The sequence below is a fragment of the Apis mellifera genome, linkage group LG8 (genome assembly GCF_003254395.2).
Source record: "Apis mellifera strain DH4 linkage group LG8, Amel_HAv3.1, whole genome shotgun sequence".
Lineage (NCBI taxonomy): Eukaryota > Metazoa > Arthropoda > Insecta > Hymenoptera > Apidae > Apis > Apis mellifera.
Window position 1 is genome coordinate 4,150,851 of NC_037645.1, and position 14,404 is coordinate 4,165,254.

Consider the following 14,404-nt stretch of genomic DNA (forward strand, 5'->3'; position numbering starts at 1 on the left):
GTCTTTGAGAAGCGAAACGAAAGAAGTGATGTTATTTCGAAATTATTTTTTTATTTCTTGCGAAGTTCAAAATCATATTGAAAAATATTGAGAATATAGATCACCATTTTCCAAAGAATTTATCAATTATTATCGACATATGGTAGCAAACTTTTCTTGGAATATTGCAATTTATCTTTTATCGGGGACCAAGTTTCATTGAAGGTTAGATGGTTGGTGGTGAACAAATCGATTTGAAAGATTCACGAGTTAAGGATATCGTAACTTTTAGTGGCTATAAGAGAAAATAATCCTGGTAAGAGGAATCCTGTGTGAAAAGAATATCAAGAGCGATCTTGTTTCGCAAATACAACGGTGAAAAGCATTAAAAGATGTCTAAAAAATTCCATTTTTTTTTTTGGAGAAGAGATATACTTCATTATACCGTTTGATATTTATACAAAATTTTAAATTAAAAATCATCGAACGATCTTTCACTTGAAGATCTAAAAGAAGTCATAAGAAGTTATCGAAAATATCAATAACAATAGCGTAAATATTTTTTTTATTAACAAAGAAATTTACGAAAGTTTAATCAGTCTATTCGTATCTTAAAAAAAACAAAAACAAATAGAACAATTCGAATCCAAATATAAACTATTCAAAATACACTTCAATACTTCTTTCATCTTTCAACAATTTCAATTAAATTTCACTAAAATAAAGTCATAATCGTTCCTCACAGCATCTTATTCCTCCATATCAAATCTTCTCATCTCTTTTCTCTCACCTTTCTTACATCTTAAATTACCATTTACCATCTTTGTCTTTATCAATTTGAAAAAGGAGCCAAAAGAACTCGTTTAAAATAAAGGTATTTTAAGAAAAGGATAATCACACCGTATTTCTTCTTCGCCGACATTATTATATCTACCACTATTCACGAGACCTTTGACAGCGTCACGTAGCTAACGAGATATCGATAAGCAAATTAGTCTCGTATGCATCGCCTTAAGCAATCGAGTAAATAAACAGGGTCTCGGTTAATACTCGTAATTCAATTTCCATCATCCGGTATATAAACGAAACCAGCACTCGACGCCATCGTTTGCCTGCAGACTTGGATAATTCTTCTTCGTCACAAATAGATTCCTGTGCGAGAATATTTCGGTGTTCCTTATTAATAGTGGTGGAAAATAATAATAAAATCGAATAATAAAATCGAAATTTGAGATTTATCCAAATTTAATATATAACAGGGATTTAATTGATAAAGGTAGATTGAAGTGGAATCTTTGGAAGTTGGAAAGTGAACGAGATATTTTGTTTTTAGAGAATTGTGAAGAATGGTGGTTGTGTGATTGATTTGATATTTTGTACTTTAAATGGACGAATTTATAGTGAGCTTTGATTGATATACTTGAGTGTAGTTGAAATTGCATTCTTTTTTTTTAATTAGTCTTCAATTAATTTATCATGATAAATGATTGAAATTTAAATATTATGAAATATTATAAAACATGCATGCTTTATAATATTGGATAATTACAAAAATATGAAATCCTTTAGTTTGATGAGTTTTCTTGTCTTAAGATAATTGTAATTCTTGATTATATTTTTAATTTTTTAAATCATACATTTATATATTATTATTACAATTACAATTACAAAACATTTAATTTGCAATTTGTCAAATATATTCTCTTAGCAATTATTATTTTTTCTGTATCACAAATTTAGATATACATTGATAATTCTAACGTTAATATTTTCTATAATTTTCTTTTTTTTGCAATTCAATAATTAATTTTTAATTTACTAATCGTATCCAACAGGATCTATCGATCTCTAAACATCTCTTTTAAACCGTAGTCCACAATGGGCTGCGAAAAGACAGAGAAAGAGGTAGAAGCTCCTCCAACCGAGGAAAACACCTACTTGATTCACTTTCCAAAATCACTCAACATAGAAGAAAAGAAATATTTATTAGCAGTAGAACGTGGTGATTTGGTAAATGTTAAAAGATTCATTCAATATGCCAATAAAAGCCACGTGAGTCCCTTGAAAATTCACTTTTTTCCTTTGAGATTAGTCATACTTCTTCATCTCTACTAATCCATTTTTGATTTTCAGGGTAAGTCAATGGACATCAATTGCGTGGACAGTTTGGGCCGTGGTGCACTGTGCTTGTCAATCGATTCAGAAAATCTAGAAATGGTAAAATTATTAGTAGTAATGGGTATCGAGACGAAGGATGCCCTTCTTCGAGCTATTGATCAAGAATTTGTAGAAGCTGTTGAGTTCCTCCTCGAACACGAAGAATTATTAACCGCCAATTCGATGGAGAATAATTGTGAGTGATGTTTTATTTTTGTAACGAATTTTTATGAAATAAGAAGGCAATGAATGAATATTGAAAATGTATAGAAAAGATCAAACGTAAATTGATTGTGATTTATTCAATTACAAAACGTTATTGTATTAAATATTATTAAATTTGATTTTTTCTCTCTAATTTTGATTTTTCAATATTTTTTCAAGAACGATTTTATTTCATGTAATCTTTTAGTAGTATATTGAATTGCACCATTGAATTTATAGACGAGAAAATAGAAAATATATTTACGATAGTATCGAAAGTTTTCTATAAAATATTTATGTAATTTGCAGCTGAGAAAGAAGTGATCCACAGTTGGCAAAAGATCGATCCAGCCTCGGCTAGATATCCACCGGAAATTACGCCATTGATCTTAGCGGCACAGCGGAACAATTACGAGATTTTGAAATTGTTATTAGATCGTGGCGCCACTCTTCCTATGCCACACGATATTAGATGCGGATGCGCCGATTGTCTACGATCAACCATAGGTAAAACGAACAGATAAATATCTATTTTCCTTTATGTGTCTGAACATTTTTTATTTTTCTCTCGAAATTTATTTATTTCAAGAATAAGATTAAAATATATGAGTCTGTCTAGTTAAACTGTCTTCATGAAACAAAGGATAAGTTAGAGAAGAAATTAAAATTAATTAATTTAAAATTTTTGTAATCATTGATTGTTCTTTATTCTCAGGAGATCCGTTGAGAATTTCGTCCACTAGAGTTTCTGAATATAAAGCATTGGCAAGCCCAAGTTTGATAGCTCTTAGCTCGCCAGATCCTTTGCTGACGGCTTTTCAATTGAGCTGGGAACTTCGAGAATTGACGATTGCCGAACCGGAAAGTAGAGGCGAATACTTGAAGTTGCGACGTCAGGTGGAAAGGTAAACTTTCCCCTTTTTTTTCAATACATTTTCACATTATCATTCAATAAATTCATTTAATTTTTATGACAATTTTTATGATAATATTTTACATCTATTCCATTGAACTTGCAAAATGGAAAGAAAGAATAATAAAATATAAATGAATCTTCCAAATTGTAACATAATTTAACACATCCTGTACGCCAGAAGAAATTTAAAACTTTCTCATTGCATATTTCAAACAAATATTCTGTGTAAATGTTTCATTTTCAAATATGAGATCATATTGAAAACTGAATTTCTATTAATAGTTAACAAATAATACGAATATATACATATATGTATATTTTTCAAATTCCTTTTCTTTTTCTTTTAACTTTTATCGCGCAAACGTTTCCAGTCGTTCCAGAAATATTCTTAAAAGCATTGGTCGATTTCGTTTCGAATTAGATTCGCCGTTGATCTTCTGCAACAAGTGAGAACCACTACCGAGTTGCACACGATTCTCAACTACGATCCCGAGGACGATGCCAACTTGCCCCCGAAGCAGCTGGCCAGATTAGAATTGGCCATACAATATAAGCAGAAAACTTTCGTCGCCCATTCCCACGTGCAGCAACTGTTGGCAGCGATCTGGTTAGTTCGTTAAGCAACTTTCCCTCGATTTTCCATATCCGAAATTGTCACGGGCTCGACTTTGTTCGAGTTTTGTTATCCTCTTATTATCCTGAAATGAGAACCGATTCAATTTGATAATTGCGTTAAAAACATACACGGCATTAAATACAATCAGCTCTATTAAACAATATTTATCGTATTCTAGCTTTTTCATTTTATTATATTTTTATTTTATATTTTTATTTTATATTTTTATTTTTTATATTTTATATTTTTATTTTCACCAATTCTTCGTATTCAATGAATTCAAAATTTTACCATTTCTAAATAATCGACGTGATCTGATTATAATTAGATGTACGTAAATTGATTGTTTGGAATGAAAGACAGAGATATCATGTTCCTTCTCTTCCATCTCGAATAATTATTAATGATTTAAATTTTAATTAATAAATGAAGAAAGTGAAGGAAAATCGGTGAAAGGTGAAGATAAGATAAAATCAAAATTATTTCTGAATGATAATTAAAATTCTTGGAAAAGGATTTAAATATTACTTGAGAAAATAATTTCATTGCGTTCCATTCTTCATTTTTAAATTCTCACGTTTACGTTTTCATCGAAGGTACGACGGTCTACCGGGATTTAGACGCATGAGCACGGGAAAAAGGTGTGGAATTCTCGCGAAGACAGCTTTAATGTTTCCATTCTACTGTATGATGTACTTAATAGCACCAGAGTCGAAGATCGGACAATTAATGCGTAAACCTTTCGTTAAGTTCCTCGTTCACGCCTCTTCGTATCTATTCTTCTTATGTAAGTTTTACTTCGATAATTCGACAAGATTGATAATTAATCTGAAGAAAAATTCTTGAGAATAAATTGTTTTCAGTTATTCTAATGTTGGTATCTCAACGCGCGGAAATAGAAATAGTAAGATTATTCGGCAGCGACGAGACAATAAAAAATATGGATATAGAATTGACGAAGCAAAGAGGGGCAGCACCATCGCTTTTGGAATTTATTGTCATTCTTTATGTCATTGGATTTATTTGGCAAGAAATGAGAGAGGTATATATTATCTTTCCAATATATGCAATTTCTAAAAATCAATTGACGAGATTTCTTTTCATCGATCTCTGAAATAATTTTTTCCTTCCTTTCCTTCAAATTTACGTAGATTCTAGAGATGGCATAAAAATTTCGATTCAGACTTATTCTTTTTAAGCTATAATATAAATTTATGAAAAATGAGACAAAATAATTTCAATTATTTATTTATTTATAACGCATGAAAAAATAGCGCATAAAAAATTGAGAATTAATTTAAAAATCTTCCACGAGAAAAGAAAGAAAAAATTATTAGTAAAGAAGGTATAAATGTTTAGAATTACATCGAACAATACGTTGTTAATTCGATAGATTCGATTTAAATAATTCGATTATAAGAGATATCGAGAAATGTAATTCGATGTACAAATTTGAAGGCTTACATAGACGGATTAAAGGGATATCTACGAGACATGTGGAATTTCATCGACTTCACTAGAAATTTCCTCTACATCGCGACTGCGATTCTTCGATTAGTCGCGTATCTTCAACAAAAAGCTGAGATTAGAGACAATCCTTCGGCAGCTCTGATCCCAAGAGAGAATTGGAGCGATTTCGATCCACAGTTAATCGCCGAAGGCCTGTTCGCAGCCGCCAACATCAACAGTGCCCTGAAATTGATCCATTTGTTCAGTATTAATCCTCACTTGGGACCTCTTCAGGTGATTATTTTCGTGAATTTTTTCAAGTATTATAAGCGATAAAGATCAGAGAACAAAAGTAGAAAAGAAAATGTGCAACTTTTCTTTGCGCGATGATTCATTTTTCTTTTTTTTTTCCAGATATCTCTAGGAAGAATGGTGATAGACATTGTAAAGTTCTTCTTCATCTACACGTTGGTACTCTTCGCGTTCGCTTGTGGCCTGAATCAATTGCTCTGGTACTTTGCCGAATTGGAAAGACAAAAGTGCTACGTTGATTTTGCTGATCCATCTTGGGACCCCGCCAGTGACAATTGTTTAAGATGGAGAAGGTATATATACCGTTGATCAAGTCCAATCTAATCTAAAATCAATTTATTATTTACAATCAATCTTTATTTCATTGAATTGATTCTTTATCCATTCTTGATCTCTCGATTTATATACAGATTCAGCAATCTCTTCGAGTCCTGTCAAAGTTTATTTTGGGCCAGTTTTGGCGGGATTGGCATAGAAAGTTTCGAACTCACAGGTAAATTAAAAACCTTTTTTCGATATACGCGAAGAATATTTCTTCTCTCCATGTTTCCATCTTCGATCCTGCTCGTTTCATTTTTAAGGGATCAAGAGCTACACTCGATTCTGGGGCCTGCTGATGTTTGGTTCTTATTCCGTGATCAACGTGATCGTCCTTCTGAATCTTCTCATCGCCATGATGAGCAACAGCTATGCTGTCATTGAGGTAATAAAGAATATACAAGAGTACATAAAATATCAAGCCAAGAATATTTTTCTACATTTACAATTCCAATTCTAATAACTTATTAAAACCAATTAATTAATTCCTCTCCAATAAAGGAACGAGCAGACAAAGAGTGGAAATTCGCGAGGACGAAGCTGTGGATGAGCTATTTCGAGGACAGTGGCACGCTTCCGCCTCCGTTCAACATTATTCCTCCTCCAAAACTGTTCCTCAGGTTGTGCGGCCTGCGAAAGATCACCGGGAAGATGAGCGATTGCAAACGAGCGCGCGATTCCAAGTAACTTTTTCTTCTTCTTTTTCTTCTTCTTCTTCTTCACCTCCTCTTTATCACGTTAAATCCATTATCGATCTTACGACTATATTATTTCGCTTTATTCAGGTATGGAGCCGTGATGAAGGCACTGATATGGAGGTACATCGTGAACACTCACTCTGAACACGAGATGAATCCCGTGACCGAGGATGACGTACACGAGCTTAAGTCGGATCTGTCCTCGTGGAGATGCGAATTGTTGGAGATCTTGAGAAGGAACGGGATGGATATTGCGAGTGCTGACACGAAGGAGAGAAGTGAGTTTCGATTAAGGAAGATGGGGAGAATTGTTTCTTAAAAAAAAAAAAAATGTTACTTTTTCTCCAAAAATTTTTTAAAAATTAAAAACTCGTAGGTCGCTTCTAATCTCAGAATTCCCATGGAAGATCAATTTTTTCTCTTTTTCCATTTATCTATCGTGTACGAGTTTTAGTTTTGGAACAGCTTGAGCTTCCGTCCTTTTTTGCAGGATTAATGTAACATTCGATATTTCATACGAATATCGGTATATTTTAAAATGCGTCGACGTGATATAACATCGATTTTTTTTTCCATTTTTTATTTTAATGTGCTGTAACGTCAATGTATCTTTGTATCGAGTCGACGCATCTTTATTCCTGACGTATTTTCATATCGTATTTTTATATCAACGTATTCCAATGATATTGGTAAATTAAGTTGTAAATAACGAGAAGGAATATTATTTTATTGGATATATTATTAATTACAGTTGAATAATTTATTAAATTTGATCTTTACGAAATGATTAGCTATTCTTGGCAAGAAGATGAAGGTCTGGGAAAGAAGATTAATGAAGGATTTCCAAGTAACAGTTCCGCTTTCCATAGACGAGGATCAAATGGAATCTTTTCAGCAAACGAACGAAGAGGAGGACAACATCGCCAAATGGAAAAGGATAGCGAAATTAGCCGTGTTACAATCGGCCAATCATCGTTGGAATCAGGTGTGAAATCTCTGTGTGTCGAGATTTTAAAATTAATACTCAATCGATATTTTTATTTGTTATTGGAAAGTAATGAAAAAAATTCCAGGTACTGGACAGCGCCGTGAAAAGTTCACAAATTGGCAAAAGTACGAGTAAATCGTCTATTCAAAATCAGATAAGCTTGAAGAAAGCTATGGAAGAGGCGCAGAAATTGAATAATAAGAGTACCTTGCCACCTGTATCACTTGCTGTGAAACTTCCTGAGACTACTGCTTCCACGATTCTTCATGTTCTCCACGATACCGTCGACGAAACTGATGATAAAACCGAAACGATGCAAGAAACTTCGAAAACGATAATTAATGTAACGACGGATTCCAAAGAAAAAGTAAGAATTGAATATGCTTCTCATAAAGCCAACAATTTTTAATATCGAAAAAGATGTTCATATGGATTTTTTGATACGTAGAAGAATAGAACAAAAATTCGTAATTATATGGAAAAAATATTGAATGCAAATAAGAAGGATATTTAGAAATTTTCTTGCAATTTTTTTATTAGAAAAATTCATTGAATTATCTAATTAATAGAAGAAGTTTTATACAGAGGCATTTATTATATTTTTTAAAAATTTATTAAAAATTGAATATCTATAAGATAACGCAAGACTTTTTTTTTAGTATTTATTCTAAAAATTATGTACGTTCGTTATGTATTTGAATTTTGAGTTTGATATTTTACGACGAATATATTGATGGATTGTTATGCTCTTTTTTCAGTCGAAGCCTGTAATGTCAATGGACTATATCGATGAGAAATCGGCTAAAATTGTACCACCGCAACAATTGAAAAGGAAATCTTTGAACAGTTCAACGACGTATCAACAACAGCCTGGTAAGAAATCTTATTATTTTTATTTAAAAGAAATTATTTTGTTTATTAGCAAATTCACAATAGAATTGATCAATTTTTCTTTCATATAAAAAGAAAATTTGATTTTCTTCTTTGATTAATAAATATTTTTGTTTCGATTTTATATAAAAATTAAATAAAATAAAAGAAAAGAATAAATATTTAGATAAAAAATTGTGTACAAATTTTATTAAATATTTTTATTAAATTCTGAAATTAAAATTTATATATTCGTTTAATTTAATAATTTTGTCAAAGAAAGTGAATTTACCTTCTTAATTTTATATTATTTTCAGAAATGTTATCTTCTCATTCTACGAATACTTTCAAGTACACGGCAAGTTCTCCAATAAAGAAATCTGGTAGTGGTACAGAATCATTGTCTGCTCATATGGATGAAATTCCTAAAACGTTGAAATCACGATTGAAACCCACATTAAGTCCTAAAAAAAATTTAAATATGCCGGAGGATAAGGAAAAATTGGTAAACGTTATGCCTAGATCGCCACGAGGGCCAAGTAAATCACCTCGAAAAGGAGGTTGGTTGTAAAATATTGAATAAAAGTAAATAAAATATGTAATTTATGAGATTTGATTTAAAAATCTGTGTTCTTAATACACATGCATGTTTTGATAAAATTATCGTCTTAGGGATATATTATAAAGTAAAAAAGATTTTTATATCTATATTTTTTTTTAAAATTAAGATACGTTGTAGTTTTGAAAGAGAAACGATGAAATTGTGTTCAATTAAATCCCATATCTTATTTATAATTATGTGCGAAGAATGAATATATAAAATAGATAAAAAGAGAAAATAGTTAAAAAAGGATGAAGATAGGATAAAAATTCGGAAATCAGCGCCATCTACAGTGTGCCGTAGATTAAACACAAATTTAGACAAAGAAAACAAGGAAAAAAGATAGAAATAGGAAAATAATGAAAACTAGCGCCATCTCTTGATAAAGACATAAATTTCTTCTAGACAAAGAGAGCGAATAATAGAAAAGGATAGAGATAGAATAAAAATTAGGGAATCAGCGCCATCTTCAGAGTGCCGCAAATTAAACATAAATTTAGACAGAGAAAGCAAGAAAAAGAGATAGAGATAGAATAAGAATTGATCATCAGAGCCATCTCTTGAATGATAAAGATATCTCTTCAAAAACAAGGTAAAGTAGAGTAAGAATTGATTATTAGCGCCATCTCAGAAGTGAAATTAAAATCATTTTTTTATTCTTTTAAAAGATGGCGCTAATTTTTAATTCTTACTCTGTTTTATCTTGACTTAGAAGAAGTATCTATGATACTCAAGAGATGGCACTAACGATTATTTCCTCTATCTTTCTTTTATTTTATCATCATCCTTTTTCATTGTTTGCTCTCTTTGTTTATATCCCCAAAATTTGATGAACTTTATCATTTTTTAAAATAAAAATATAAAATATATTACGATATATAAAAATGATATGTATATATTATAATATATAATAATATACTTATAATAGAAATATATATCCGTGTGCTAAAAATTACACGGAATAAAGTTCAATGAGATTCCTTTCATTTATATATAGTATATACGTAAAGTAAAGATACAAGCATGTATTAAAGTATCATGTATATATATATATATTTTTTTTTTTTGCTCAGATACAATCAATGACATTCAATGATGCTGAAAAAATAAAACTGAAAGAACATATAAATTAATGCACTGATCGTATAAAATATATTTCAACATCCTGGCATTTGAAAAAACTTTGTATATGGAATTGAAGGCAAATGACATCATGCCATTCTGATAGCATTACGCATTCTTTTCTTTAAACAAATTTAATTACACGTTTATTCCTCTCTGGAAATAACATGAATACTGAAAATATCATGGATCAAAAAACTATATATTCTAAGCAGCTTGCACCACTTTACTCTGTGGACCTTTCTGCGTAGAACTAATTTTATCGCCTAACGACAACGCCATGCCTTGACTTTTCGCCCTGATACGAATATGGCCAACTACTGGAGCATCAGGTTTATTCAATGGCTTTTCAATGGACATATTCGCCAATGCATCTTCACCAAATATCGATTTTGCATACATATTTGCGGCCATGAAACCACATTGTCCAGAGAGAGCCTGAAAAAAAATTTTATCCAATAATTTGTTTAACATTGAAATTATTTTTTAGAAGAAATCAATTTAAAGTACAATTACCTTTTCTGGAGTAAGACAGCGCATATTTGTGGATTTTAGTAAATGGGCGAGATATTCCCTCAAGTCTGATAATGTCGTATTTACAGACACTTTATTTTCCCATTCAAATTCTGCCCACATTTGTCTGAATTCTAGATCGGTGCATGTTGCTGGTACTATGTAATCCATGATATCGATATGTATATCGTTCAACACTACTACACTTCTATCAGATCCCGCGCCAGATACATCATATACTGAAAATTAATTCATAAAATTTTTATTTTTCTAAGATGATATGTTATTGTTGAATAATTACCTATGTTCCCAAATATTATGCCATTTTCTGTAGATGCTACTTTTACGTTTGCCTTAATGCTTGCAAAGTCTCGAGGAGCAAGTACAATAGGCTGTGGTCTTTCTACAAGTTTTAAGTCGCCCATTGTTGCAAGCTCCAAAGTACAATTTTGCAAAGTATCTTCGGTTTGATTAACAATTAGTACATCAAGTACTATATCGTATTGGTTGACATGAACAAGAGCTTCTGCATAAACAGGATCTGAGAAACCAGTTAATTGAGTAACTTTACTCAAAGCACTGGGAGCTGGAGCATCTCCACTAGCACCGGGTCTTCCAGCAACAGCAGCACTTAAACTTTGCTCGAATACATCACCAGCTCCACCCGTTAGGTCTGAACCACGGCTTAATTGCAAGAATTGTATAGGATCGTCTACTTGAACAACATTACCTGGCTTCTCTTTTGCCTATAAATAAAAAATTAGAAATTAATAGTTCATAAATATTAAAAAATTGAATTGATTTAAAGTATAAGATAAGATTTAAAGTAACCTTTTGGTTTTGTGAATCTTCTTCAGCTTTTGCTGCCAACATTCTACCAAGAGCATCACGGCAACCTTCTGTGAAAACTTTTTGTACAAGAGGTGTTGGACAGGCCAAGGATCTTAAACATAACGATAAACGTTCTGCATCATCGTGTGTTATTGCTTTAGTAGGAAGACCCGAACGACCCAATTGCATCACACTGGACATTATTAACATTGCTTCAGCTTGCATACGATTGCTCTTCTGTAGATCACTTTCGAGACTTTTATATCGAAGCGCCAACTTGGCTAAAGTTGTTGCTAAAGAGGCACCTATGAAGAAATCACCTTCCATCATATATTGAACCAATGCAGGACGTTTCTCTTCTTTTTTACCTATAAATTACATTTAAGAAAAAAATATAAATTATCTCTAATAAAACGAAATTTATAATCGCATTAAATAATATTAATAAAAAATAGAAGATATTTACGTGCAGATGTTGCACTGAATGCACTTTGAGTAGCATATGTACCGTCTGATGTGACTAATTGTGCTGGTGTAACTTGAGCACTTCCATCATCTAATTTCTCACCAGCCTGACGTTTATTCTCCGCTTCTAATAATGGTAATTCTCCCAATGCAGCTCGTATGCGACTCATTACAGCTTCGATATCTTCCTTTGTAGTTGCATATTCACCGAGAATCCACAATGCTGCTCTGTGTACTCTTACCGATCTTATATGTGGAAATACCTGTTTTTAATAATAAAAATTGAAATAAATTTTTTAGAATATGGAAACAAAGATTAATTTTTTAATTTTTATTTTTTTTGATATGTACTTCAAGAAGTTTTTCAACAATAAGTGGTCTCAGATTTTCAAACCGCTGAATAGCCTCACGAACAAACACTAGAACATCAGTAGCTGCAGCTTCGTTATTTTCCGATAAGAAATCTGTTAATACTGGAATTACTGTAGCTGCTACATCTGAGAATTTAATAGAACAAGCATGTAACGTTCGAACAAGAAGTTGTCGATATCGACCAGCATCTTCATGTTCTCCACCAGCCGTTCTAAGCACTTCTTTTTTCAGTAATTGAACCATTTCATCGATAGTACGAGTCGTTACTAAGTCCATCGCTAAAGCTAATGTTTTTGTTCTAACTTCCAATGCTGGAGAGCCTAAAATTATCAAAATCTTAAGTGATATTCTATATTATATTATTATTTTTGTTATTTTTAAAAATCTACCTAGAACTCTAAGTACATCCATTACTAGATCTTGGAGGACTCTTTCATAAACAGGACTATCTTTCATCGCAATTAAACGATCCAAAACAATCAATTTAACATTATTATCACTTTCTTTAACAACTAGTTCGATGTAGCAAGAAGCTGCAGCCTTGATCGCTGTAGGAGCATTAGAAAGTGTAACCAAAGTACCAGCTGCTTCATAGCGTACTGCAGCACTCGGAGAGTTTAATAAACTATAAATGCATCTGATAAAACGGGCTCTTTCGGATGGATTTGCAAGGCAAACCTATAAAAGTACAAGTTTATTAATATTTAAAATAAAAAAAATAAATAAATAACTTTTATAAAAAATATATTTACCTTGTAAATTAGTTCAACAATAACCAATTGCAATATATCACCAAAATTGGGTACTTGATCCAAACAAGCTGCTAAATAAGCCAATGCTCTACTCTGATCAGCATGTAATAGCATTAAAAATGCATTTCTCCTGCAAGACATATCTTGTTCTCCTTCCAAATATTTTGCAATTAATTCTGGAGCATCTGGTATAAGAAACTCAAAATTTCTATAAATTGTAAAAATAGCTAGAACTGCATTTCGTCTAACATAAGAATGTCTATGCTCCAAACATGCAATTATGGCAGGCATTAAAGGTTCCAAAAGTTCCGGTTCTTTTAGTTTACATAAAAATCTATAATATATAAATATATTCTTAAATATATCAAAATTTTTAACTATTCTAATTTTATTAGAATAAAATGTCCATTATATTAATACCTTAAAGTAGAACCTCTAACAAATTCATTTGGATGTTGCAAATCTTTTCTATAAGCATCACAAACTAAAATCATTTCCTGAAGTAATTTGCCATCAGGAGAAGTTTTAGGAACAATCTCCCAGAATATCAAAAGTAATTTCTTTATAGTATGATCTTGCAATGGTAATACAAATCTAATAATAGTCATCAGTAATCCAGGTAAACGTTCTCCGCTCAAGATTGTATGAATGGTTTTTTTAAGAGCTTCAATTTTTGTATGAACATCGCCTTTTTCAAGATCTTGTTTTAATTGAAGTTCATTTAATGGCTCCGTATCCGTTGGAACATTTATCAAAGTATAACAAGGTTGTTCGGCTATTGTACTCATTTTTTCGATTGTTTCACACTTTGTTAGAAAAATTTTTTTTTATCACCTGCAAATTGAAAATTATCACTCTATACTTCCCGAATAAATGATCGAAATTCATTATGTGATAAAAGTAGTTCGAAAAATATAGCAAAAGTGAGGTTAGGTTATACTTTTATCTTATTATATTGGATATAAAGTAATATATTATATTGATCGAATTTGACATACCTGAGTAGTCACAAGTGAATTGATAACAAAAGGTAACAATATATTTCAATTGATTAATTGACATTTATATAAATCCGGAAACAAGAAAAACAGCATACGTGTCAAACCCCAATACAAGGGGACTACTGAAACTAGAAATAGATAGCGCTACGATTCACTTCTTCAACGTAAAATAAGCATTTTTGAATTTATGAAATTTTTTTCTTTAAAATATTGTTTAAACATTATTTTTTTATAAATATA

General features: G+C 31.4%; 2 protein-coding genes across 4 annotated transcripts; one reads left to right on the forward strand and one right to left on the reverse strand.

The window, feature by feature from the left end:
- The first annotated feature begins 1,065 nt into the window (after nucleotides 1-1,065).
- On the forward strand, nucleotides 1,066-10,404 carry LOC409631 (transient-receptor-potential-like protein). 3 transcript variants are annotated; one of them, XM_006562612.3, is made up of 18 exons: nucleotides 1,066-1,255; nucleotides 1,815-2,031; nucleotides 2,113-2,332; nucleotides 2,650-2,847; nucleotides 3,056-3,245; nucleotides 3,678-3,863; nucleotides 4,469-4,659; nucleotides 4,736-4,914; nucleotides 5,331-5,615; nucleotides 5,736-5,926; nucleotides 6,044-6,126; nucleotides 6,215-6,336; nucleotides 6,453-6,634; nucleotides 6,737-6,927; nucleotides 7,441-7,634; nucleotides 7,723-8,004; nucleotides 8,396-8,510; nucleotides 8,825-9,078. In XM_006562612.3, the coding sequence occupies exons 2-18, from the start codon at nucleotides 1,858-1,860 to the stop codon at nucleotides 9,076-9,078; spliced, it is 3,237 nt and encodes a 1,078-aa protein (XP_006562675.2). In that variant the 5' UTR covers nucleotides 1,066-1,255; nucleotides 1,815-1,857. The 3 variants fall into 3 exon arrangements, with proteins under 3 accessions (XP_006562675.2, XP_026297966.1, XP_026297967.1); XM_026442181.1 differs by having other exon boundaries at nucleotides 1,852-2,031; XM_026442182.1 differs by lacking the exon at nucleotides 1,066-1,255 and having other exon boundaries at nucleotides 1,858-2,031; nucleotides 8,825-10,404.
- LOC725057 (coatomer subunit beta) lies at nucleotides 10,328-14,305 on the reverse strand. The gene is made up of 10 exons (XM_026442183.1): nucleotides 14,162-14,305; nucleotides 13,584-13,997; nucleotides 13,164-13,497; nucleotides 12,801-13,089; nucleotides 12,391-12,731; nucleotides 12,041-12,302; nucleotides 11,575-11,942; nucleotides 11,045-11,489; nucleotides 10,747-10,982; nucleotides 10,328-10,668 (listed from the first exon to the last, which is right to left on the reverse strand). Exons 2-10 carry the CDS (start codon nucleotides 13,949-13,951, stop codon nucleotides 10,438-10,440), a joined length of 2,874 nt encoding a protein of 957 aa, XP_026297968.1. The 5' UTR covers nucleotides 13,952-13,997; nucleotides 14,162-14,305; the 3' UTR covers nucleotides 10,328-10,437.
- Nucleotides 14,306-14,404: the final 99 nt, after the last annotated feature.

What these genes read in the sequence shown, in the direction of transcription:
- LOC409631 (XM_006562612.3), top strand. Translation starts at nt 1,858, where the DNA reads ATGGGCTGCGAAAAGACAGAGAAAGAGGTAGAAGCTCCTCCAACCGAG. An exon ending in TTGCGACGTCAGGTGGAAAG is followed by an intron (nt 3,246 to 3,677) that starts GTAAACTTTCCC and finishes GTTTCGAATTAG; the next exon opens with ATTCGCCGTTGATCTTCTGC. An exon ending in AGAAAGTTTCGAACTCACAG is followed by an intron (nt 6,127 to 6,214) that starts GTAAATTAAAAA and finishes TTCATTTTTAAG; the next exon opens with GGATCAAGAGCTACACTCGA.
- LOC725057 (XM_026442183.1), bottom strand. Translation starts at nt 13,951, where the DNA reads ATGAGTACAATAGCCGAACAACCTTGTTATACTTTGATAAATGTTCCA. An exon ending in TTGTTGAACTAATTTACAAG is followed by an intron (nt 13,090 to 13,163) that starts GTAAATATATTT and finishes GTACTTTTATAG; the next exon opens with GTTTGCCTTGCAAATCCATC. An exon ending in TTGTTGAAAAACTTCTTGAA is followed by an intron (nt 12,303 to 12,390) that starts GTACATATCAAA and finishes TATTAAAAACAG; the next exon opens with GTATTTCCACATATAAGATC.